The following is a 26,357-nucleotide window of genomic DNA, read 5'->3' as shown; positions in this document are numbered from 1 at the left end:
TTTACAGTTACGTTGGTTACTCTAAGACCTTTGCATTTCTGTATGAATTTTAGAATCACCTTGTCAGTTTCTACACAGGAGGCTGCTGGGACTTTGGGATGCATTGCTTCTGCAGTTTGGGAAGAGTTGACATCTTAACCATCTTGAATTTCCTGACCCATGAACACAGAGCATATCCCTTCATTTGTTCACATTTTTGTTTTAATCAGTGTTTTGTAGTTTTAGGGGAGGATGAATCAAAGTTCATGATTTTACAGTAGTATCTGTGATGTGCGGGAGGCTGCAAGTGCTGGACCAGGAGCTGCGTCAGAAGCTTCATCTTTAGCGGAAAATTCAGGGTGCAGTGGTGTTGGCGCCTGCACCGGGCAGCACATGTAACTCTGTGCTGTCCTTGCCCCAGGCCTTAGACCTGCCGACCCCCTTGAGGTGGGAGAGAGAGCGCTTGCTTTAGCCAGAACAGGTTAGAAGGAAGATGTGGCTATGTATCTGTCACAGCACGGGCACCCGCTTAGAGAGAAAGCCAGCCTCTGTACGGAGAGTGCACTGGATTCTGGAGGGCCCTTTCCACATCGGGGCTGTCACCACGTGTGTCTTGCCTGCCACTGGTCCCAGCTGGCAGCATAGCATGCAGTGAGTTCGAGTGTCCTCGTTATGGAGGGAAATGGAGCTGCAAACCCTCAGGCTTCAGGCCACCCCTTTTCACTGCAGGGAACCACCACTTTTGCTTATTCCTTGAGGACCATGCTCCTCTCAGCTGGGATGAGACTGCCTTCTGGTGGCTCCGTTTGTGTTGTCTGGGCCTTCCAGTGGGGCTGCCTCTATTCTGCGGCCAGCCCTGACTCTTCCCGCCTCTCCATGCTTGGGTGAGAAGTGAGGGCGAGGGCAGCCGACTGGCAGCACAGCCGTTCTCTGCGTTCTCCCGGATAGAAGCTGTAGCAGGCCCACCCACCTCCTGATTGCATATGTCTCCGTGGTGCAGACGCTTTTGTGATACCGTTATAAATACAGCTGGGGAGAGGAGGGAGGGATTTTCTTACATTTGTGTCCCCAGGGGCCCATCTTGGGGTTTTCTTGCCCCTCCAAGACCTTGGGGGCCAGGAGGGCCCGCTCCGCCTCTTCCACCGTCCTCAGCTGGCCTGGCCGCCGTGTGCCTGAGTTTCCTTGCGTCCTCCCGGGCTTTGGACCCGCCCAGCTACCCAAGGGTGCGCTCACTCACGGAGCAGCTGCTGCTCACAGTGCCTCCCCATCACCGTCTGAGGCACCGGCTGTCTTTTTTTCTTATTCCTTTTTTTTTAAAAAAAAATATTTAAAAGAGTAAAATTTTAAGCGAGACTCCGTTTCAGAAAAAAAAAGTGTAAAACTTGAATCATATGCCTGTTTTGAAGAGCAGAGCTTTCAGTGAGAAACAAACTCTGCTGGCCCACCCCACCCCCTTTTAACTGCCTCTCAGAGGGAACCACTTTGAAAACGTGTATTCACGTGGCCCTGCCTGTACAGCCGCCTCCTGAGGTTGCCGAGGGAAGCGTCAGTTAGGGAGTCCGGCCGCCCAGCCGCAGTCCGCAGAGCCCCCGTCCAGCCCAGGAAGCCCTGGCGGACTCGCGTTCGGTGCGCACGGCCCTTGGCTGTGAACATCTGTTTGACTCGAGCCAAGCGCTGTGCTGCTTCTGCTTCCTGTTCAGGCAGCTGTGTCTCCACGGCTGAAAGTGCTGCGGGTTCCCCGGTGCTGACTACCCTGCAGCCGGTCCCAGCGCCCTGGCCCTCCGGACCCCGCTCCTGGCCACGGCTGTTCCTCCGTTCCGCTTCATCTTTGAGAGTCTCCTTGTTTCTCTTGGGTTCAGCCCCATGTTTCCTGAATCCCGTCTTTTGCTTTCTTCACTTACTCCCTTGTTTAAGCGACTTCTCCCTTCTTACAGAATGTACATTTTTTGAGACCTAGTGTGTCTGAAATGCCTTTATTTACTTCTGAGCCTTGGTGGGTGGTTTGGTCTGACATTGAGTTCCAGGTGGAAGGTAATTTCCCATGGGGTTTCAAAGGCGCCCGCCATCTCTTCCCGTTTCTGTGGCGTGCTCAGGGCCGCCGAGCTCTGCTTTCCTGTGCTGTGCGTGGGATCTCTGATTTTCCCCTGGAAACTCAGGGAGCGCCTCTTTCCCGGTGGTCTGGCTTCTGCGGTGAGGCCGGTGTGCGCCTCCCTCCTCACGTTCACGCTGGCTCCAGCAACTGCTCTCCTTTCTATTCTCCTCCTAGAATTTCTGGTGATCACCTGTTGGGTTTTCTGGAATGCTCCTTTGCGTTTTCTCATCTGTTCTTCCAAGGTTTTTCTTTCTTTTTCTGTACTATATTCAGGGGGAATGCCTTAGCACTGTCTGGTCATCCCAGGAGTTTTTAATTTGACTCTCGCATTGGATAATGGTTTCTCACTTACCTTGATCAGTTGACTGCTTCAGTGTCTGGGTTGATGCTGGGCCTTCCTTGGGTGGCCGGTGGTCCCTGGCTGTTTGCCCATCCAGTGGAGGGGCTGGTACTGAGTTGTGACACTGACGGTGAGAACAGACCTTCCCGTTACCAGACACCCAGAAGGGCTGGGGAACTTGGATAAGTGTTCTTCAAAATGAAGAGTTTAGCATTCTAGAAAATAAGGAAAACCAGCAGGGCTCAGATGTGGAGCTGGACAACAGTTGAGGTGGGACTGGGCGGTTGCTCATTGGCTGGCTCTGTACCCTGATGCTTGTGCTGGAGAGAGCCCCGTAGCCTCAGGAGAGCTGGTGCTAAGAGCCCCTCAGGACCAGGAAGAGCTCCTACCAGCAGAGGGGAAAGAGGTCCAGGCAGCCTGTCCTGTGAGTCGGGAGAGAGGAAACGCCCCTCCGAGAATCCGCAGGGGGCCTGTCCTCCTAGGCAGGGTTGGAGCCATGCTCCCAAGTGACTTGGGTACCCAGGATAGTGACAGCCCTGGGTTTTGGCAGAGGTGAACGTGGACCCCTGTGGAGGAATGTGTCCTGACCTGGGCTGCACAGGAGAACGACAGACAGAGCCAAGCCGGTGTGGGCGGTGCAGGTCTGAGAGGCAGCCAGGGCGGAGCCCACAGCCGCAGGCCCAGGTCTGGGGTTTACGCTGGGAGTGTGGGGCGGCCTGCGGCACCTGGCAGAGGTGTTTCCCCACAAATGGGGGTTCCCAGGATGCAGGTGCCTGTGTGGCCATGGTGCAGCTTCGCATGCTCTACATTTTGGCTTCAAGTACAGTGACAGTGTTACTGATGAAAAGAATCAGGAAAGCTGTCGTGGGTAAGAACCCTGGTGTTTCTCCTTAGGGAGGGTGGAATTCACTCACACTGTGGGAATTGGTGGTGGCACGCTGAGGGGGTGATGTGGGTCCCTGGAAGACTCCGGGGGAGGCCCTGGTCACCGCTGGCCAGGCTCCGGAGGGGTGCAGGCTGCTCCTTCCCCAGGGAGGTGGCTGGCGGCGCTGCTGACTCAGCACTGCGCACCTCAAGCAGTGTGGCCTTGACGTGCTGGGATAGTGGAGAGAGCTTCACACTATTTTAGTTTCAAAATCTATATTTTCACCATAATGAAAAATAGAACATAGCTTAAATCTTCACCAAAAGGAAATTATAAACACATTTTGGATGAAATACTATGTAGCTGCGGACGATTATGTTTCTGAAGAATGTTTACCGCCATGGGAAGTGTGCCTGGGGAGCCAGGAGGGGACAGAGCAGCAGGTGGCCCCGAGGTCCTTACGGCTTCCAAGTGCATGAGCTCACAGGTGTACGTGCCAGCGAGGGGCTTTAGGAGCTTTCCATTGTTCTTGTACTTTTCTGCGTTTCTTCAGTTTTCTGTGAAGAACACTTCCTCCTATGCTAAGGAAGATACTAGGAGAGTTGGAAAAGGAAGCCCCAGTGTCCTTCTGTCAGCTGGACACGGATGCATTGTGGTGGTGGTGTGTGCACATCAGCTGCCGTGGGCTTTTGGCCAGGCCACAAAGGAGTCTCCAGGAAGGTGGAGTGTGGCAGAGGGAGGAGCTGTGAGCCGGGGAGGTGCGGGGTGGGAGAGCGGGCGACCATGGTGGCCCAGTCTGGAGGCAGGGTCCTAGGCCCCAGCTTCTTGACCTTAACTGTTAATGACCTCTGGGGCTGTGCCCCATCCTGTCACCACCTCGCCCATTTTAGCAGGACGAGGACTCTGAGGTCTTTGGGACGGGTGTCGTGTTTCTTGTTGCAGGTGTGATGTCTTCCTTACTCGAGGGCAGGGTGTGTGGAGCCGGTTGTGCTTCTGTCTCCGAGAGCCCTCCTCCCCGTCAGCCTTGGCTCCTCTCTCGAAGGATGGGCGGGGATGAGGCCAGTGTCCCTGCAGCTCTCTCCGAGGAGCTCTCGGGCAGAACCCTCCACAGCCTTGAGGTCCCATCTATGAGGCAGGGCGGGGGCCACACCTGCCACACGCACCCTGCTGCAGCTACAGAGAGGGGAGCAGAGGCACGAGGGGCGGCTGCTTTTCGTAGGGCAGGTGCTGCCATAGCCACTGTCGATTACTCTTCAGTTAATTATGTCTGGACGGAGTTGCTCCTCTTTACCTTGCTGTGAATAGATGCCTCCGGGTTATTTGTCTGCTTGAAGGAGTGACTGTAAGCAGCGCTCACAGGACCCAGAACTGTGAGACAATCTTGGAAACATGGCACGGATGCAGCCGTTGGTGTTCTGACTGTCCTCAGACCATCACACAGTGCAGTGTCTGACTTTGCTTTTTGGCACAGTCGTTAACCAGGGAGGCGGACAAGAAAGAGTCCCCAGAGACAGCGCCTCCTACGTGCTGCTTGTTAGAACGAACTTCAGTTCTGCTTAGGAGGTGTGACCACCCATGCTTGGTTCACAGGTATTTTCAATTCCTTGAGAGGCTACGTTACACCTGCCTGAAGTCACATGGTCACTTCCTGTGGGAGGTTTTTTTTTTTTTTTTTTAGGAGATGGGGTCTCACCCTATGGCCTAGGCTGGAGTGCAGTGATGCAGTCATACCTCACTGCAGCTTCCAACTCCTGGGCTCAGATGATCCTCCTGCCCTTGCTTCCCGAATAGCTGGAACTATAGTTGTGCCAGCATGCCTGGCTGATTTTTTAAAAAATGTTTTTTGGCCTAGGCTCAGTGGCTCACGCCTGTAATCCTAGCATTTTGGGAGACCAAGGTGGGTGGATTGCCTGAGCTCAGGAGTTCAGGACCAGCCTGGGGAACATGGTGAAACCCCATCTCTACTAAGAAAAGTACAAAAATTTAGCCAGGTGTGGCGGCGTGTGTCTGTAATCCAGCTACTTGGGAGGCTGAGGCAGGAGGATCACTTGAACCCAGGAGGCGGAGGTTGCAGTGAGCCAAGATTGCATCATTGCACTCTAGCCCGGGCGACAGAGCGAGACGCCGTCTCAAAGAAATACATATTTTTTGTAGAGATGAGGGCTTACTACATTGCCCAGTCTGGTCTCAAACTCCGGGCCTCAAGTGATCCCTCTACCTTGGCCGCCTAAAGTGCTGGATTTTGGGCGTGAGCCAACATGCCCACCCTGCTTTCTCAGAATTCTTGAGGAGGAGGAGCAGGTGTCTGAATGCAGTGCATGAAGTGTTGGATTTGAGGACGTTGTATGAGTCACGGTTCTCTTTGGAGACGGAACTGTTCCCTTTAGGGACAGAACTAAAGGAGAGGTGACTGTACGGAGGGGAGTTTGGAGTTTATTAGAATTGACTTCCGTGATCACAAGGTGAAGTCCCACAATAGGCGGTGTGCAGGCCGAGGAGCCAGGAAGCCAGTCCAAGTCCCCAGATCTCAGCAGGAGGGAAGCAGACAGCGCAGCCTTCGGTACCCCTGGTGTAGGCCAAGAGTTCTCCAAGCCAAAGAACTTGGAATCTGATGTTCCAGGGCGGGAAGCTTCCAGCTTGGGAGAGAGATGGAGGCCGGAAGACTCAGCCGGTCCAGTCCTTCCACTTCCTCTGCCTGCTTTTATCCTGGCCACGCTGGCAGCTGATGAGATGGTACCCACCCAGATTGACGTGGGTCCGCCTCTCCCAGCCCACTGACTCAAATGTGACTCTCCTTTGGCAACACCCTCACAGACGCACCCAGGAACAGTACTTTGCTTCCTTCAATCCCATCAGGTTGACACTCCAAAATACCCATGACAGACATGGGGATGTTTACCAAATGTCTTGTTTTGGGGTGCCAGGCCTGTGAGTGCTTGGGTGAGAGTGGAACTCTCCCTCGTGGCTCACAGCAGCTCTGGTGGCCACGTGGCTGATGAGTGTCCTCCTGACTCGAAGGCTGTTCTGGGGGCTGTGGGCACAGACTTGGAGAGGGAGCCTTGGAGGCCTTTGCTGTTACTTTGTTCGTGAGCTCCATGTTTGGAGAGTCCAGCAGGTTATTTGCTGCAGCTGGATGTTTGGTTTTGTTTGTTTGATTTCAGCATGGTTTATTTTGAAAGGGATGTTTTGGGGGGAAAGCTTTCTTAATGGCCATAAATGTGGTTTTTGGATCAAGAATTTTAGATGTTATCCCAGGGAGAGACATCACCATTATTCTTGATACCATGCTGAGTTTCAAAAGAGCCGGAGCCCAGCAGCTTCACAGACTCCTAAAACTTCTGAGACTGTCCCAGCTTCTGAGCCCAGGAGGAAGAAGCCCACGCTCATTTGTCATGATGACCAACAGGAGGTTTTTGGGCCTTACTTCAACAGTTTTGAGGCTGTCATTTTCCATTTTCCATAAAGGGGAGGAAGGAGAGGCTGTGAAATGCAGTGGCCGCTCCCCGAGTCCTGTGGCTTGGCCAGTGTGCGACGGGTGGATGGGAAAGCCGCTGGCAGTGCCTCGTTGAGCGTGTGTTTTGTTTCTCAGCCGGGCTGTGTGGTGCTGGGCCATCTGCGAAGGCTTCGCTTGGGAAAGAGCGTGATGTTTATAGCCCTGCTGCGGCGGCTGCATCCCCACCTCTGTCATGGGAAGTTAAATTTAAAAGTTGGACAATTGTGTTACTGTTTCTAGTGGAATTTGTGATATAACTGGTTGCTGTTTTTTGAAGCTAAAATGAGTGCCAAACCTAACTGATAGGATTTGCTGTCCTGTGATTTCGCTCGAGGACCGTGAAGGGCAAATGGTTCCCGGGGTGCGTTGCATCCCTGTGCCTACGTTGTGGGTGTCAGGGCAGTGTGGGATGGCACTGCCCTGCCTCCCGAGAGGAGGGTTCCGGTGAGGAGCCTCGTGGCCCACCCTCTCTCTGTCGGGTTTGGGTGTCACAGCACAGCAGGCTAGGAGACTCCTGGAGTGTGGGCTGTAGACAGGGTTGTGCCCTCTAGGCCCAGCCCAGCAGACGTGGCCATGGCACGGGCAGGAGGTGGGGGCAAGGAGACTGGCATGTCTGTGGGCTGTGTGGCCGGTGGAAGCCATCACTACATTGTCTTGCTCGCCGGCTCATTTACAAAACGAAGGCTCAGGTGCCATTGGTTTAATGGCCTCCTAACAACCTTGACAGTTTCTTTGTCTTGTATAACTTGTTGATTCACAAGCATGTTTTTAATTTGGGGGATTTGTGTGTTTAAGACTTGGACTTCCTGTGTTACTTTCTTACAGCTGCCGGCTTCTCCTGGGTAGGGCCAGGACCACCTTGTGGCTTTGGGTGGGTGCGTCCCTGACGCGGGGTCTCCTTTGTCTGCAGGAATGGTTCTGGTCCGAAGTGAGAATGGGCAGTTGTTAATGATCCCTCAGCAGGCCCTGGCCCAGATGCAGGCGCAGGCCCATGCCCAGCCTCAGACCACCATGGCGCCCCGCCCTGCCACCCCCACAAGTGCCCCTCCTGTCCAGATCTCCACCGTACAGGTGAGTGCACGTGTGCCCTGGAGCGCGAACCCCTTCCCTGCCCAACCCCTCTCCCCACGCATGCTGGGGAAGCCTTCAAGGCCCAGGCACAGCCATGGGTGGGAGTGAGGACTGGGAAGTGTGGGGGGCGTCCGTTCCTGTCCGGGATGGGCCCGTGACGGCGCTGTCCTCCTGTCCTCTTGGTGGCAGGGCTGTGTCCAGCTCAGAGACACCGGCTCCTATAGTCCACTGCAGGGCCGGCCGAGTGTGGTCAAAGTGAACAGTCCAGGGTTGGCCGCCCCAGTCCCTTCCCTTCTCTCCCCATGGCTTCACCTTCTTGTGCCTGTCCCCTCATCTGCAAAGTAGAGACTGTGCTAGGACTCCACTGGCAGGACTGCCGCCAGCGCCACATGGAGGCACTTACGGCGCCAAGAGTCCTGGAGTGGCTGCGTGCGCGTGGGGGTGGTTGCTGTTGTCAGGGGCGCATGAGGGCCGCACACACACAACTGCAAGCCTTCAGGGCCGAAGCTCCCGACTCCCGAGCTGTGGGAGGGAGCATGGATTCTGACGTGGAGAGCAGAGTGCCTGGGACTTGCCTCTCCCGGCGTGTGTCTGTGTCTAGCCCCATGGCTGTCACCTGCACGTGCCTGCACGCTGTGTGTTCCTGCTCCATCTCCTGCCATGTTCCCTGGCGCTGTGACCCTGCTGCTTTGAACGGCCTGGGAGGTTGTGAAGACTAGAATGACTTGACCAACATTCTCCTCCTGCCACCCACGTGACCTGCGTACCCTCTGGAGTCGTGCCTCTGTCCCATAGATAGGGATGCGGACGGACATACTGGAGGCTGCCGGAGACCACCCCCATCTGAAGTAGCACAGAACGGTGTCCTCAAGTCTGCAGCGCCTGTCTGCTGAGTGGGACGCAGTAGAAGACACTCGTGGCTTCACTTGCACTGTGGGCATCGCATTGCAGTCTGCCATCTGCTCTTTCCGTGTCAGTCTTTCTCCCACCAACTTCATGGGCTCAGGATTGTGGTGTTCGCTGTCCCCGGTGGCCACCTCTCTTCCCCTCTGCGGCACTGACTGGCCGTCTGCCTTTGCCTCCTTTTTAGTGATTGTTAATGAGATCATAAGACACCAGTACAAGGACTGATTTCCAGATACCTGCACTCTTCAGAGATGACCTTTTGTAGACTTCGTTAAGCCTAATGGTGTGTTGATTGTAGTGTAGGAAAATACTCGTCTTACGCTGTTTCTTTGGTGAGAAGACTTTAGAATGGCAGTGGCTTCATTTCGTGTCATGGACGAGCCTGTGGACCCACTGGGATATACCAGTTCTGTGTGGAAGGAATCATTTTGTGTTTCGTGGTGGGGGAATTCCTCTCACTTGTGCTTGTTTTGGGTGACTCTTACTTATTTTTCAGGCACCTGGGACACCTATCATTGCCCGGCAGGTGACCCCAACTACCATAATTAAGCAAGTGTCTCAGGCCCAGACCACGGTGCAGCCCAGCGCAACCCTACAGCGCTCGCCCGGCGTCCAGGTGAGAGGAGCGGGCGGCGGATCCACTGAGGCTGCGGTGGCCACCAAGTGCAGTTTCTCTGATGCAAAGATCAGGCCTTAGGAGGTTTTTTTTTTTTTGCTGGATACTAAGTCACATTTGGGGAGGAAGGTGCTCCATGAAGAAAGTGCTTTTTCTCTGACCGCCAATGTGGGATAAATCAGGATTCCTTTTTTTTAGTCACACACAATTTAACACTAGCAGCACTGTTGAAGCTTTCCACCATGCTGGAAGTATTAAAACTATCTCCTTATTAATACTTGATCGTAAGGCATGTCTGAAGCAGGAGCAGCCTGCGGTGAGGACAGTGTGTGTGTCTGCACGTGTGGTCTTGCATGTAACCGTGAGGACGGCAGCTGTCGCTGAGGTAGACGTGGCCGAGATGTTGTTCTCACTGTTGCAGGCACCATGACTGTAATTTTCACAACACCCTGGGAAGTAGATGCCATTGCTTTTCTAAGCTGCAGTGCGGCGCGTACGCTGAGGTGACGGTGTTTCTGGGACTCACTTCCGGCCATGCTGCCTGCACAGTGCCTGCCACGCCATGCTACCACCCAGCCACTGACGTCCCTTGCTTGTAGTGAGAGCATAGTTCTAGAAGGGTTCTGCATCCACCCTGGTGGCGGCTGGTTTCTAGAACAGCGTTTTCATCTGCGAAGGGGAGCGTGCTCCAGAGCAGGTGCTGGCCCCTCTCCTGGTGGTGCTGATGCTCCCTTTGGCCTGCAGAGCCCAGAAGGGTTTGTATGTGGGCCAGGCTGTTCTGGAGACGGTGGCGGAAGTGTGTGGAGGGGAATGGGCTGGCTGGTCGGATGCACTGGCTGAGGGCAGCAGCCTTCTCTGGGCAGTCAGGGGAAGCAGCTGGGAGAACAGTGGCTTAGGGGGTTTTCTTTGATCCTGGTGTCTGTGAGCATCCATAGAAGCATAGGTCTTTGTGGCATAGGTCACTGCCAGTGAAGCATCTGCCGTGAGCCAGGCGCTGGGGCTGGACGGGCTGCCCATGGATTCAGAGTCCTTGCCTCAGTGCTGCAGGCCCTGCTCCCATTTCTCAGTGGTGAAACGGAGGCTGAGGCCCAGGGGGTGTGGACTCTGGGGGCAGACCCAGCCCCCTGGCTATTCCACCCTCACTGAGTCATGTCCTGGCTGGCTGTGGGTGCAGTGGCTGAAAGTAGGTGGAAGAGCGGTTCGGTGCCAGGGAGACACGTGCTGGCCTTTGGTGTAGGCTCCACCCTCGATGTTTTCCCGGAAGGAGCTTGCTCAGCCCTGTGCTCTGATTGGCGCCTGGATTTTTGGTTACAGTGACTTTTCTGAGATGGTAGTGCAGCTTATGGTTAAATTTTTGCATTAAACTTAGCGGCAGACACAATCTGCTATCATCTGAGTGAAATGTGTGTTCCTAGGAGCAGAAGTAAGTGTGAGTAGTCAGTTTTGATGGGAAAGAAAACTCTCAAAAGTGAGATGGGTCCCGGGTGCTCCCAGGGTATGGAAGCAGCAGCTTGATTGTCCTTTTATGTTTTCTTCACTGGAGGTTTTTATTTGATGTTTTTCAGTTGAAAAAAATCAATGGTTATTGTTACAAGGGAAAGGATACACAGACTGAGAAACAGCCCCTTCGCCCGCTGCCTCCTCACGGCCCCTCCGCAACCCTCTGGAAGCAGGGCTGGTTCAGAGCGGCTTCTCTGCTGCTGGGAGGGAGCCGCGCTGGCTGCTCCGGAGTTGTTCTCAGGGCTTACACTGCCCCCTGCTTTCAGAAGTTGCAAAGGAGTGTTTAAAAAATTGGAGAGAGAAAACGTTGATGGTTAGATTTATAAATTAGAAATGTCAGTAAACATTTGCATTTTGATTATTCACGTAGAATGGAAATGTTAGGAATTTGACTATGGGCCAGTGAGTTGTCTGAGCTCCCTTTTGGTGTGTGGCTGTTCATTTGTTTAGCAAAGCAGCCCCTCCCTTCTGACAGTTTGACTGACACTGAGGACATCCTCCATTGCTCAAATCTGCTCTGAAAACTCCCTTTCATGGGAGGCTTCTTGTTGAGACTCACTTTTGGGGAGTAAAGAAAGGTGGGTTTGGGCGATTGCAGTGAGCTGGGGACACTCCCCTGTGGGAGGCTGCGGCTATGGAGCCCTGAGTGCCCTCTCGCCAGCCTCTGCCCTGGGATGATGGAGTTTTCTCTGTTTGTTGTTTTGATTTTTGAGAGATGGGGATCTGGGTTGCCTGTTAGGATTGTTTACCCTGGTCACCATGTGACTTTTTCCATGGCATTCTGAGGACTAGGGTCTCTGCAGTGCCCGGCTTCGTGAACGTCCGCTTTTGATGCAGGTGCAAATCATGCCTTCCTCAGGCGCTCAGGGCTGCAGTTGTCAGGGCGCAGGGCACTCTTGCGTCCAGCTGGCTGGCAGGTGGTCGGGGCCCTTGGCTGCCTGGGTGTCCTGGTGGCCGCAGGGAGGCTTATTTTCTTTTACCGGGCGTGAGGCTGGCCTCCCCTTGCCGCTGGTGGCATGACATGCACTGACCTTGTGTTTTGGATTCTTGTAGCCTCAGCTCGTTCTGGGTGGTGCTGCCCAGACGGCTTCACTTGGGACGGCGACGGCTGTTCAGACAGGGACTCCTCAGCGCACAGTTCCAGGGGCGACGACCACTTCCTCAGCTGCCACGGTAAGAGCTGCTCCCTTCTGTGCCTTCAGAGATGGAGCGACCCGTCGCGCAGGTTGCAGAATGCAGCCTTGAGGCCTCAGGCCGGCTCTGTCCCAGAACACTGGCTGCCTGATTCACGAGGGGTCTTAACAGTCCAGGGCCCACATGAGCGCGTGGGGCTTGGCTGCTCTGCTGCGTGAGGTGGGCCCTGGGCCTCAGAACACAGAAGTCTACAAATAGCAAAAGCCCAAACAGCCGCCTTCGAAGAAGTCACTGGTGTACTGTCGCGTTCAGTCTGTGAAACAGCTGTCGCCCATTTGAGCTGACACTGGCGTGTTTGCCTGTACTGACGGACAGCTGTAAACAACGGGCCCCACTTTAGGACAGACTTTGCTGTGTTTCTTTGCGGCGGACTTTACATCTCTTTAGTGGCCGCCTCCTCTTTGATTCCCTCTGTGTCCATTTAAATCGGCATCAGTTTGTCCTTGTGGCGGGCATCTTCACAGTCTCTCTTTCCGGTTCTGATTATTTGCATAGCTGCATTCCTAGCTTCGGCCTTGTGGGGCTGAGGGAGATGCAGACTTCGGTGGCCTGTGACTGATGTGGCTGGGCCATCCCTCAGAGCATGGCCCTGGGTTCTACGCCCGTATGCAGGCCGAGAGGTGGTGCATTTTCTTGAAAAAAGTCTAGAGAATAAATACATGTATCTTTTACACACATGCGTATTTTACTAACCAAAGGCTGTGATGAAAATCTGCCTTTTAAGATTTTTCACTTATATCTTTTTATTTTAATCCAGGAAACCATGGAAAACGTGAAGAAATGTAAAAATTTTCTGTCTACGTTAATAAAATTGGCTTCATCTGGCAAGCAGTCTACAGAGACAGCAGCTAATGTGAAAGAGCTCGTGCAGAATTTACTGGTAAGAAACCTTGACTTTACGTTCCCTTTGCCCTAAAGCCTATTGCATAGGACAGACACCTGTCTCCGCTGTGATCTGTGCTGGGAGGCCTGTGCCAGCAGGGAGAGCCCCCGGGATGGCTGCAGGCAGAGGGGAGGGTGCACACCTGTCAGAGGTATATGTGGCCTAGCTGACTCCTTCCTGGGTCTGGGTGTTCTGGGGCCGGTGCCTGGAGGTCTCTTGGGCTTTGCCTTTTTCCTGTGCCTGTGTCCCTTGTCTGTAACTCTTTTCTCCTCTGGCTGCCCCTACCGTGCTGCACTCTGGTCAGGGTCCTCGGCAGCTCCCTTCTGGCCCTCTCCCTGCTCCTGTGTGACCTCTCATAAAATTCCTCGGTGTCCGAGGTCCCAGCTAGAACAGATGTTCTGTACCCTGAGACCAGCTGCGGCACATTTGTGCTCCAGTGGCAGAGCTGCCCCCTCCCGCCCCTACCCCTGAAACCTCTGTCGCAGTGAACAGCACTCTGTCCCCTGCCAAAAGGTGGGAGGATTCCTGGCAGCCTCCCCTCTCCTTAACCCACAGCCCCAAGCTCCAAATCTATACCCATGGCTGAGTTCTTGGCCGTCCACCCTCCTCAACCCCATGGCCGTCTCATGGCCCGGGGGTATGTCAGCCTCAGCAGGATGGCCTGGAGATCTGGAGTGACCGGTCTTTCTGTGCCTTCTCGTTGCCCACCTGACCACATCTCCCGAGTCTCAGGATTCAGTCCAGGCACTGCCTTCCCACCCTTGTCACCTGTCTTCCCAACCTTTATGCCACACTGCCCTCTGTTTCTGGAACAGGGTCTGCCCCTCTTGCTCTGGGCTCCGTTGTTTCTGACTGTGGGCTCTGGGCACCCTGGCCGCTTGCAGGGGTGAGCACAGATGTCTCCTCCTGAAGGCGCCAATGCCCTGACTGGTTGGATACTGTCTGCATGGCCCCTGACACACTGTGACCTGCAGCACTGCACTCACAGTGTGACTTTGATCATGGAGTTACTCTTAGGCCGAGCTACCGCCTAGCAATGTGCCTGACACCGAGTAGGTGCCTGGTAAACGTTGAGTAAAAACCGGCATTAAGGGACTTAGGAAAAGACGAGAAGTAGACAGGTGACCCTCCCAGGAGGAGACATGGTTCGCAGTGGGCTGTGCCGTGGTGTCCAGGGTGAGCGCCTGTCACATGTGTACCTGTGGAAGGTGTAGCACGCAGGCTTTCCTGTCTGCTCTGTCCAGTGAAGCTCAGGGCGGAATCAGCCATAAAATATGAGACCAGAGTGATGCGGGATTCAGAAGTGTGTGTGGAATCTCATTCAGCAGAATTTCCACATGGATTTTATTTTTAAGGATGGAAAAATCGAAGCAGAAGATTTCACAAGCAGGTTATACCGAGAACTTAATTCTTCACCTCAACCTTACCTTGTGCCTTTCCTGAAGGTAACTTCAAAGGCTTGGGTGCCCGCGAGCAGCAGGGCTGGGGGGGTGGGGCTCAGATGCACTGGGCAAGCATCACCTGTGCTGCCTGCAGGGCAGGGGCTGGGTGTGGGGGTGGGGCCCGCTGCCTGGGGACAGAATGTCAGGTTTTTTTCTGTAAAGCAGGAGCTCCCCACCCTGTGGCCTTGCCCTTCTGTCCTGTCGTGTGCGAGGGGGTGACAGGGGTGTGTGTTTCCTGAAAGTGAGGTGGATGGGGAATGGGGTAGTGTTTGCAAAACTGGATAGGACCAAGGGTTTCAAGAGCGTCAGGCTGTCTCTGTTGGGTAATCATTGGTATCAGGACATTTTAAAAATCAGTACACATATTGGTACATATTTATGAGGTGTGTGTGATGTCTTATTACACTCATAGAATCAGGGCACTCGGGGTCTGCCACCTTGAGCACTTATTTCCATGTGTTGGGAACATTCAGAATCTTCTCTTCCAGCGATGTTAAAATATTTTTAAAAGTATTTTAACGATATGACTCTTTCTGTTTGTTTTCTTAAACACATTTTGGACAGTTGCTATCAGGAATAATCCCGCTTAGTGGGAGGGCAGGATGGGATCCTGGCCCCTGACATCCAGATGCGCTGCTGTGAGGGCCACGATCCATCTTATTCAGCTCAAAAACTTTCTGTGAAAGTTGATATTTCTGAATCTTTAAGCACGGAAAACCGACACATGAACAGCCCCCTGACCCTTTGTGTCTGTTTTTCCATCCAGAGGAGCTTACCTGCCTTGAGACAGCTGACCCCCGACTCCGCGGCCTTCATCCAGCAGAGCCAGCAGCAGCCGCCGCCTGCCTCGCAGGCCACCACTGCGCTCACAGCTGTGGTGCTGAGTGGCTCGGTCCAGCGCACGGCCGGGAAGACGGCGGCCACTGTGACCAGTGCCCTCCAGCCCCCTGTGCTCAGCCTCACGCAGCCCACGCAGGTCGGCGTCGGCAAGCAGGGGCAACCCACGCCGCTGGTATGGAAGGCGCGCCTCCTCGTCTGCACAGCCTGCCATGCCTCTGCTCCCTCCAGCCTCTTAGATAAATCGGCCGCGGCTCAGAAACCTTTTCCAAGCATGCAGGAAGGCTCCTGCTAGAGGAAGCTTGGGTATTACCTTAAATAGTTAAAATAGAAATTAGAGATTGAGGCTCTGGGATTTTGTATTTTATTTCTCAGTAAAATGAAATACTCAAGTGGGCTTTGAGCCACTGGCACGTCCCTGCCTTGCCTTGTCTGGTGACTGGTGTAAATGAATGCAACGTGTTTTTCGAGGATTTTGTGGGTCGATGTTCTCTTGGATTAGGAGCAGCGGTCCCAGCGTAAGACAGGCACCTGTGCAGGACAGGTGGGCGGAGACTGGACACAGGCAGCAGCTCACAGCGCGGGGTGCTTTAGATGAGTCCCGGGAGGCGAAGCTGCAGCTGGTCACAGCGGATCTTTTACGTGCAGTTTGGATCTGGCTTTCTTGGTTTTGTAGTCATGACGTTTGCCCTGCAGATAGAGGAAGGATGTCTTCGCCAGAGGAGTTAACGTTTCAAGCATGTTCACGGGCAGAGGGATTCACCACATGTAGAAGCACAGTTTCAAAAAGGTGTCAGAGGGGCTTTCTTCCTGTTCAGATAGCTTAAGAAAATAAAACGGCGCAGGCTCCCCCGTCATGAACAGGTACGTTTCATGATGGTGCACACGCAGAACCAACTGAGTGAGGAGTGTCCAGTAGGGAGTTGGCTCCTGTGCTCCGCTGAAATTGCATTTGTTTTTATCTTGATTATTAGCGAGGAGAACAGGGTTGAAATGGCATGGCGGGAGAGTTTAAAAGGCCAGAGGAGCATGGACACCGGGAAGGGCTGAGGTCCTGTGCAAAGAGAAGGCTTCCTTGCCTTCCTTTTGACTGCAGAGGGGAAGAGATTTCCATGCCCTTGCTCTAGTATAGGGTGAGGACAGAATCTCCCTATTCACACACCAGTGGGGCTAGTGTACCCAACAGGTGGGTTCTGTTGAAGCAGGGGCAGTCTGGGGACATTTTCTTGCCAGGTTTTGACCTCTGGAGCGTAGTCACACATGAGCAGCATGGGTGTTTCTAGAAGCAGATGCTGTGTTCAGCAGCAGGATCACCTCTGCATTCTGCTTCCCTGGGCTCTGCCTGACAGTGTGGGCAGAGTCTGCAGAGCGCAGCCAGTAGGGTCTGGGACATCCCATCCATTGCCTGTGCCCTGAAGCCTGTGGAGGCGAAACCCGGGCTTCTCCCTGATTTCACGGCAGGCTCCCTGCGCCGCAGGGCTTGTCCTGAGCATTTAATGGTAGGCTCCCTAAGTGCAGAGCCTGTCCTGAGCATTTGACGGCAGGCTCCCTATTCACAGAGCCTGTCCTGAGCATTTGACTGCAGGCTCCCTATTCACAGAGCCTGTCCTGAGCATTTGACGGCAGGCTCCCTATGCGCAGGGCTGTCCTGGCTGCCTGAGGCTCTTCCTGTCCAGGGTGGGTGTTTGGGTTTTGTTGAAGACATGGTTGCATTGTAGGCCGCTTCCCCAGGCCCCCACACATGTTCTGCAGCATAGAGTTTACCTGCCAGGGCACCTTTGCAAAAGGTGCAACTAAATTCTGAAACATCTGGGCCCAGAGGTTTGGGGCCAGGCCTTGTGGGCTTGAGCATTGGCTTTTGACAGAGACACAAGTGTCTCAGGGCCCCAGCGTCCTGGAGACGGGCCAGAGCACAGTCCGTGGTCAGTGCTGCTGGGTTTTGGACCTCTGCCTTGTGCTGGAGGTAGGAATGAGAGACAGGATGGCAGCAGACCCGGGCAGGCCCTGCCATGAGGGGCCCAGCAGCTGGGCAGACAGAGCCGACCATGCTGGAGGCAGTGGGTGGAGACCCTTGAGGGCCAAGTTCAGGCAGGACTTAGGAACTCTAACCCCACTCCAGTAGAAAAGCCGTCAGCTTTCTTATAGAAAATTCAGAAAGGGAGCTGGGTTTGGTGGCTCATGCCTGTAATTCAGCACTTTGGGAGGTCAAGGTGGGAGGATCACTTGAGCCCAGGAGTTCAAGCCTGGCCAACATAGCAAAACCCCATCTCCACAAAGAATACAAAAATTAGCCAGACAATGGTGATGGGCACCTACAGTCCCAGCTGCTCAGGAAACTCAGGTGGATTGCTTGAGCCCAAGGGGCGGAGGTTGCAGTGAGCCGAGATCGTGCCACTGCACTCCAGCCTGGGAGACAGGGAGATCCTGTCTCAAAAAAAAAAAAAAAAAAAAAAGGAAAGAAAAAAGAAACAAAATTCAGATGGGTAAAACCACTTGACCTGTAGCCACCTGGCAACAGTGTCACTTCTGCTAATATTTGGGAGGCAGTGGTCCACCCCATCCTGAGTTTCTGAGCTCAGCAGGCATCACTTTGTCACCTGGCGCCTCCAGGCCCTGACCAACGCCCAGGGGCAGCTTCTAGGCAGCAGATCTGCTCCTCCTGCTTTGCTCTGCTGTGCTCACATGGGCACCCCTTGCCCATGTCCTGCCCTATTCTGGCCGAGACCATGCTGGCGGTGTGGGGTGGAGAGGAAGGGAAGGGAGGAACCTCCCGCTAGGGACCGGGTGGTCCCTGCCTCTTGGGGCATGCTCACTGTTCTCTGCTGGCTCTGCCTCAGGTGATCCAGCAGCCTCCGAAGCCAGGAGCCCTGATCCGGCCCCCGCAGGTGACGTTGACGCAGACACCCATGGTCGCGCTGCGGCAGCCTCACAACCGGATCATGCTCACTACGCCTCAGCAGATCCAGTTGAACCCGCTGCAGCCAGGTGAGGGCCTCTCACGACCAAGGGCAGCCCCCAGAGCCAGCTGCCACTGTGCTTGTATTTATTTTATTTTAATTGTGGTAAAATGTACATATCATAAAATTGGCTATTTTAAGTGTCTGGATCAGTAACATTAATTTCATTTGCCGTGTTGTGTAACTATCCCCGCTGTCAGTGTGATTTTAAATGTTATTTACACGTTTACCACAGTGAGCTTCTTCATCTGTAATCATTCCTGCACTTTAAAAACTTTGATGAAATAGAGGAAAATAAATGCTGGAGAGAGACAGCTTATACTTTGTACTGTAATTTAGAGTTACTAACGTGAAGTTTTTGGGAACTATTGTAGCTAATTAGGAGAGTGGTAGCTGTGCCCTTAGGCCTGTAAGGCACGGTGTGTCTAACGAAAGCCTCGTGTGGTTTCCGCTATGTTTGTTTTGTAGTGCCTGTGGTGAAACCCGCCGTGTTACCTGGAGCCAAAGCCCTTTCTGCTGTCTCGGCACAAGCAGCTGCTGCACAGAAAAATAAACTCAAGGAGCCTGGGGGAGGTTCGTTTCGGTAAGGAATGGGCCTGTGTACGCTGGAGGAGCGTGGCCAGAACGGAGAAGAATCCAGAGTCCGTGCTGCTCCGTTCCTGTGCGTGGGTCTTTCCCACATGGCCCTGGCAGCCGGGAGCTCCGAGGCGGCTGCTCCACACTCACTGTGACCTCACCGTCACACAAGTGCGTTTTCCTGTGGAGTTGGCTCAAAGAGGTTTTGCTTCATACACAGCCAGAAAGCAAATCAACTGATTTTTTTATATGAACTAAAAGAAAATTCATTTTAAAATATAACATAGTATTTTGAGTTCATTGTTTTCATCGCATAGAATGCTTCACTTTCCACACATTCAGCTTCAGAACCCTCAGAATGCTGTACTCCCAGGCGCAGTGGCTCACGCCTGTGGTCCTAGCACTACAGGAGGCTGAGGTGGGAGGATCGCTTGAGCCCGGGAGTTTGAGACCAGCTTAGGCAACAGAGTGAAACCCTATTCAACAAATAAAATAAAAAATTAGCCAGGCTTGGTGGTGTGCCCTCGAGGGCCCAGCTACTTGGGAGGCTGAGGCGGGAGGATCACTTCTGCCCAGGAGTTCAGTGTTACAGTGAGCTATGATTTTACCACTGTATGCCAGCCTCGGCGACAGAGTGAGACCCTGTTTCTAAGAAAATAAAAAGAATTGCTGTGCTTTGCATGGGCCTCCTGGAAAGCAGCTGGTCTGAGCATCACTGTCAGTCAGGGAGGTATTTACGGGACCTGAGCAATGGGAGAGGCTTGGGATGGTCTCTGTTGTGATCAAGCAGCGGGGGAGTGTGTGTGTTTCAGGAAGTTGTCTTGTGAATTTTCCCTTTCCCAGACACTTCATCCCTAAAAGCATCAGGCAGGCAGAGCAGGCTTGGGGAGTGACTGTGGCCTGAGCCAGAGTCCAAGCCCAAGCAGGGAGAGGCGGCCAGCATGCTTGGGCTGGCGTGAGGCTGGTACCGCAGTGAGAAGGGAGGGCACTTAGGGACACACACAGGTCAAAGAATTAATCAAGGCTGCGGGAAGCCTTGGTGTTTTGCTGTCAAGGAGTCAGTGGCCTGGCAGAAAGGATAAAGGAGAGTGAGTCCTGTAGGTTGGCTCAGGATTGGAATGCTGACGCAAACGCCTGGATTTCAGTGTGTGTCCGCAGGCATGGATAACGATGGATCTTGCCATAAGTTTCTAGCTTTGTCCCCTGCAGGACCCTGGAGCAGTAACACCCTAATAGCACTGAGCACACCTAGTGCTCAGAAGTCATCTTCTAAAAACCGTTTTCCTCTAAAATGACAAGGCCTCCTGAGAGAAAAGGCTGATTTCAGGGTGGGGATAAGGAAATACAAGATGAGCGGAGACCGTCTTGTGTCAGAGAGCAGTGGACAAAGGCGTGACTGGACGTGGTCGTCAGCAGAGCTTCCTCCCTCCAGTGGCTGGGTCCCTCAGCCAGAGCCCTAAGCTGTGCAGCCCAGTCGCAGCCCATGACCACCAGGGATGCCAGGCCGTGGCCAGACCCTGAGTGAGCACGTGGAGCCCATAGGACTGGGCATGAGGAGTGGGCATGAGGACTAATGCAGAGCTCCTCCCCGAGACAGTGACACCAGGAGATGCCAGGCAGGCCCCTGGCCTCGTGTTCACAGTCCACTGCTGGAGGCAGCAGGTGGAGGCTGCGTGTGTGTGGAATTCCCAGCAGAGCTCTTAGCCCACATCTCACAAGGGGGCCGAAGTCAGCCTGGAGGAGGATGTCCAGCACACAGCTGGCCTGTGCCTTCCAGGTGTCAGGGGCAGCCCAGGAGTCAGGAAAGGCTGAGGAGCCGGACAAGACGTGGCAGCTGCAGGCAGCCGGGGTTGGGACGTAGACGCTCCTGCGGGGAAAGGCGCTGCTGGGACCAGGGCCCTGTGGGAGGACCTGGGGAGGGGCCGTTCATCATGGCCCCGTCTCAGTGGCACCCTGCTTCTGGATGGAATGCCCTTGTCTGTAGGAAACATCTGCAGAATGTTCCAGGTAGAGGAAGGCCAGGTTAGCAACTTTCAGGTAAATCAGGAAAAAGATCTGTGTACTTTTCTTTTAAGTTTTCTGAGTCTTTAAGAAGAATTTAATGCTAGCTCTGGCTTTGACTGTGTGTAGATGTTATCTGGTGTCAGCTCACTGCTCTCCTTGCACAGAACAGTGGAGCTTTCCAGGAAAGCAGCGAGGCACCCTCTTTGCTGTGGCAGACGCAGCGGGTGCAGGCTCTGGGAGGACAGAGGCCTGGTCTCGGCTCTGCCCTGCCATCCACATGGGGTTTCCTGCCCTTAGAGTGTCGCCTCCAAGTCAGGACCATCTCAGCCCTCCTCCCGATGAGTTCCTTGTACAGTTATAATGATCTTTCCTTCTTTCCTCAAGGGACGACGATGACATTAATGATGTTGCATCGATGGCGGGAGTAAACCTGTCGGAAGAAAGCGCGAGGATCTTAGCTACCAACTCTGAACTGGTGGGCACGCTGACACGGTCCTGTAAAGACGAAACCTTCCTGCTCTCAGCGCCTTTGCAGAGAAGAATATTAGAAATAGGTACGTCAGTGCTTAATAACAGTCCTTATGAAACAGCTGCACTGCTGGGGCGCAGGGGGCTTCCGGTGAGCAGACCTGGTACCTCGTCATGTGTTTTGTCTGTGTTTGTGATTTCCACATGGTTGCTGCTGGTGGTTCTTGGGTAAAGTGTGGGTACCACTGCCTTCCACCCTGCCAGCCTGTCTGGGCTGCACTTGGGTTGTATAAAAGCAGTAACTGCGGAATGAGAGAATGGGTGTAAAGAAAGAACCCTGCTTAATGATTTTAAAATACTGTTTTATTGCCTGATCTTTAGGTAAAAAACACGGAATAACGGAATTACATCCAGATGTAGTGAGTTATGTATCACATGCCACGCAACAAAGGCTACAGAATCTTGTAGAGAAAATATCAGAAACGGCTCAGCAGAAGAACTTCTCTTACAAGGTAATGGGCTGTTTGCTGAGGAGAGCATCGTTCTGCTGTTGGCTCCCGCTCTGCTGGCTGGAAGCCTCCCTCCTCCGGCAGTGGGTCCCGAGTGCCCCGTTGCTTTTGAGCATGTTTTGGATTTCTTGTAGGACTAGATTTTGGGAAGACTTCATTTCTTGTAGCCACGTGGTGCTGGTGCGCCGTGAACCTGGGTGAGGGAAGGAGGGAGGGCACCTGCCAGAGAAGAGGGTGCTCTGGAGGGGCTTACCTTTTATTTTTTTGAGACAGGGTCACTCTGTGCCCAGGCTGGAGTGGTGCAGTGGTGGAATCAAAGCTCACTGCAGCCTCAACTTCCCGGCCTCAAGCAGTCCTCCTGCCTCAGCCTCTGGAGTAGCTGGGACCACAGGCATAAGCCACACCTGCCTAATTTTTTCTTTTATTTTTTCTTTCTTTCTTTTTTTTTTTTTTTAGACAGGGTCTCACTCTGCCCCCCAGACTGGAGTGCAGTGGTGCAATCTCAATCTCGTCTCACCACAACCTCCGCCTCCTGGGTTCAAGTGATTCACCCAACTAAGTTTTTTTTTTGTTTTGTTTTGTTTTGTTTTTTTTTTTTTTTTTTGAGACGGAGTTTCGCTCTTGTTACCCAGGCTGGAGTGCAGTGGTGCGATCTCGGCTCACTGCAACCTCCGCCTCCTGGGTTCAGGCAATTCTCCTGCCTCAGCCTCCTGAGTAGCTGGGATTACAGGCACGCGCCACCATGCCCAGCTAATTTTTTGTATTTTTAGTAGAGACGGGGTTTCACCATGTTGACCAGGATGGTCTCGATCTCTTGACCTCATGATCCACCCGCCTCGGCCTCCCAAAGTGCTGGGATTACAGGCTTGAGCCACCGCGCCCGGCCTGTATTTTTAATAGACGAGACAGGAACTCGCTATGTAGCCCAGGCTGGTCCTGAACTGCTGGCCTCAAGTGATCCTCCTACCTTGGCCTCCTAAAGTGCTAGGATTACAGCCATGAGCCACCATGCCTGGTGGGTTTTACCTTTTGGAAGGTGCAGCTGTTCACTCTGTGGGCGCCTACCTCTCTCCCCGGGCTATGGGCTCAACTGGCAGTCCCTGAGGTGCCACAGCCCTCTCCTCATGAAGCAGCTTTTCCACATAAAACGTGCCTTTCTCGCCAGCAGTCACAAGAACGCTCTTCCAAGGGCAAACTGGGCGAGGTGGTGCCTGCTCCTGCAACCAGGAGGCAGCGCCTTCAGGGCAGCACTGAAAGTAAACACACTTAGCCCTTGCTGTAAAAGTGGTTCTGTGTTGCTGCAAAAAAGGTAAATATTACTTTAAAAAATCAGCCAATGTCAAAGTTTATGAAAGGGACACTCTCCCACAAGCCCCCTGAGGCAGCTAACATGAGACTTCTTTCTGTGGACGTGAGCACTATCCAGAGCCCTCGGGTGCAGCATCTGTGAGGCAGGAGGGGTCGGGTCCTTGCCAGTCGGCTGTGGATGGAGGGAGGGCATTGTGTGAGGATGGTCCAGTGGTGCTAGACAACCCCCTTCGTTGCTGGCTTCTCAGATTGATGACAAGCAGTATTTTTTAACTTTCTTCAAAGGATGATGACAGATACGAGCAGGCGAGTGACGTCCGGGCACAGCTCAAGTTTTTTGAACAGCTCGATCAAATCGAAAAGCAGAGGAAGGACGAGCAGGAGCGGGAGATCCTGATGAGGGCAGCAAAGGCGAGTGCTGGGTGTCTGCTGCTGCCGCCTGGGCTCCTCCATCTCGGGCACAAGCTCATGAGCTCGCCGAGACACTGGGGTTTCGGGGGTCAGAGCATGTTTCGGGTGCTCTCAGTGGAGATGCAGAGAGAAGCCTCATTCGTTTGGGATGAACATAGATGCTCGGAAAGTGGGGCTTCTTCAGATTCGCAGCACCCCACGTGGTCACACCCAGGTGTGAGGCGCTTGTTTCCAGAGCCCCCTGCATGTGCTGGATTGGACTCTTCACACTCACATTGCCCTTGTTCTAGAATGGTCACAGCCAGGCGAGACGCCTCTGTGTAATAGAGTCAGACAGGAGACTGCAGTTCCCTGGGGACAGGGTGGGTGCTGTGGAGTGGGAGGGGCACATGCTTCAATCACAGCCACAGGCTGTCCCGTCCCCGGTATGTGGGGCAGGACCACACCTGAGTTGGAGCCTGAGGCCCGTCCTGCCCGTTGTTGTTCAGTCACGTCAGGTGAAGTCAGAGCCTGCGACTGGTAGATGACTCTGCCTTCTTATATCCAAGTGTTACTGGTTTTTCTCAAGAGTACTGGCTTTTTTCATTGTGTGTGATGTAAATTTTCGTCTTTGGCTCTAAGCATTTAACAAATTTATTATGCCTTCTTTCGCATTGCCTAGATGTTACTGTATAGTCAATAAGTTAACACATTTGTTAAATGATAAACATTTAGTTCATAACTTGCTTTTCTACCTCTTTCAAAAATAGTCTCGGTCAAGACAAGAAGATCCAGAACAGTTAAGGCTGAAACAGAAGGCAAAGGAGGTGAGTCCTGCTGGTCGTGGAGCCTCACTGCACACTCAGCGCCCCATGGGAGAGGAGCTGAGGAATCCGTGGCGCTTCTGTGCGACGGGCATTTGTGTGTCTATTTAAAATGTTTGCAAAGTTTAAGTAAACACCACGTCACAGGTATTTTCCTGTGCAAACAGTTGGTGTCCTACTTTTAGATTCAATGGTGACTTCCCTTTGGGGGGCGTTAGTCTCTGTACTTTTGACTTGCTTCTATTTTCTGAGAGTTTTAAGATGAATGTATGTTGCTTTTAAAACATTTCATTTTTCTGATGATAGAATATGCTTACTATTTAAAAAGTCAAAACACGGAAGAAGTTAAGATTTAGAAAATGATAGAAAACCGTTCGGTATCTACCTATACTTCGTAGTAAGTAAAAACCACGGAAGAAATGACGCTGTTTGTTTCCTTTTCAAAATACAAGATGCAGCAACAGGAACTGGCACAGATGAGACAGCGGGACGCCAACCTCACGGCACTAGCAGCGATCGGGCCCAGGAAAAAGAGGAAAGTGGACTGTCCGGGACCAGGCTCGGGAGCTGAGGTACCGCAGTGGTGCGGGATCCAGGTCTGGGGGGACCTTGGAGCATCTTAGGGCCTCCCTCTTCTGGGGGACAGACACACAGGGGCATTCGCTTTCTCACCATTTACATGCTGTCTTGCCTTTTCTGGAATATTTGTTTTACATTTGACATTTTAAATCCAAGTCACCTTATTTGTGAGTATCACGTGAGCTGAAAGCCTTTTTCCTGAGGACGTTTGATTACCGTGACGAGGTTTAGGCTGGATTTGAAAAGGATGTGGCGAAATTATAACGGTCAGAAGAATGATCCGAATGACAGTAACTGTTCTTGCTGCAGTGTCTGTGGGATGAGCCCTTGCAGGAGAATGGACAGTTGATGGAATGAAGGGATGGAATTGCTGCTCGGGGCTGTTTGTCCACATTCTGTTACTTTCTTGTTTGTGGTAACCTTCTACTCTAATACTTAGAAACCCAGCCTTCACATGTTATTTTTGCTTTCAGTGGTGGGTTGTTTTTTAAGTAACAGGAAGAATGTTTCCCTCCTTATTTGCCATCTCCAGTACTGTTCATTCCTCCCTGTGGGTCCCTCTTTCCATCTGCCACCATTTCCTTTCGGCTTGAAGGAGAGCTGTGGCATTTCTTGTGGTGGGGGTCTGCTGGTGATGGCTTCTCTGGTTTTGTTTACTTGAAAATTGTTGTATTTCACCCTCATTTTCTTTTTTATTTATTTATTTATTTATTTATTTATTTATTTATTTATTTTTGAAGAAGAAGAAAGAGAGAAAAAAAAAAGAATGAAGAAGAGGAAGAAAAAGAAAGAGAAAGAGGGAGAGAGAACGGGAGTATTGCTTTATTGCCCAGGCTAGAATGCAGTCTAAAAATGGGAATTGAAAACCTCTTTTATGCCAATAATTGTGCTTAACAATGGAGACAGGAAGGAATAAGGGAAGAAAATAACAAACAAGCAGCCAACCAATATTTCATTTAAACCTCTGAAATGCTATGCAATTATTGAGGAGTGATTTACTTCCAATTATGTAGTCACTTTTGGAATAGGTGTGATATGGTACTGATAAGAATGTATGTTTTGTGTATTTGAAGTGGAGAGTTCTATAAATGTTTATTAAGTTTACTAGTTCCGGGTCTGAGTTCAAGTCCTGGATATCCTTGTTAATTTTCTATCTCGTTGATCAGTCTAATATTGGCAATGTGATGTTACAGTCTCCCACTATTATTGTGCGGGAGGCCGAGTCTCTTTATAAGTCATTAAGAACTTGTCTTATGTATCTGGGTGCTCCTGTATTGGGTGCGTGTATATATAGGATCGTTAGCTCTTCTTGTTGCATTGATCCTTTTACCATTATGTAATGTCCTTCTTTGCCTCTTTTGATCTTTGTTGCTTTAAAGTCTATTTTATCAGAGGTGAGAATTGCAACTCCTGCTTTTTATTTATTTATTTATGTTTGCTCTCCGTTTGGTTGGTAAATCTTCCTCTGTCCCTTTGTTTTGAGTCTTTGTGCATCGTTGCACGTGAGATGGGTCTGGATACAGC

At 52.6% G+C, this 26,357-nt stretch overlaps 1 protein-coding gene across 1 annotated transcript in view; it reads left to right on the top strand.

The window, feature by feature from the left end:
* The window catches only part of TAF4 (TATA-box binding protein associated factor 4), an 82,923-nt gene that overhangs the window by 40,599 nt on the left and 15,967 nt on the right, over positions 1 to 26,357 (top strand). Inside the window, 13 exon segments of the mRNA XM_021672436.2 lie at positions 7,680 to 7,840; positions 9,243 to 9,362; positions 11,916 to 12,035; positions 12,814 to 12,936; positions 14,295 to 14,384; positions 15,148 to 15,393; positions 18,056 to 18,203; positions 18,644 to 18,758; positions 21,140 to 21,309; positions 21,605 to 21,735; positions 23,326 to 23,451; positions 24,201 to 24,257; positions 24,707 to 24,826. Coding sequence (XP_021528111.2) covers positions 7,680 to 7,840; positions 9,243 to 9,362; positions 11,916 to 12,035; positions 12,814 to 12,936; positions 14,295 to 14,384; positions 15,148 to 15,393; positions 18,056 to 18,203; positions 18,644 to 18,758; positions 21,140 to 21,309; positions 21,605 to 21,735; positions 23,326 to 23,451; positions 24,201 to 24,257; positions 24,707 to 24,826 — 1,727 coding nt within the window.

Source organism: Aotus nancymaae, unplaced genomic scaffold (genome assembly GCF_030222135.1).
Source record: "Aotus nancymaae isolate 86718 unplaced genomic scaffold, 86718_ANA_hifiasm-v0.15.2.pri h1tg000029l, whole genome shotgun sequence".
NCBI classification, from domain to species: Eukaryota; Metazoa; Chordata; class Mammalia; order Primates; family Aotidae; genus Aotus; species Aotus nancymaae.
Note: the sequence above shows the minus strand (reverse complement) of the source record. Positions and strands in the feature narration are given on the sequence as shown.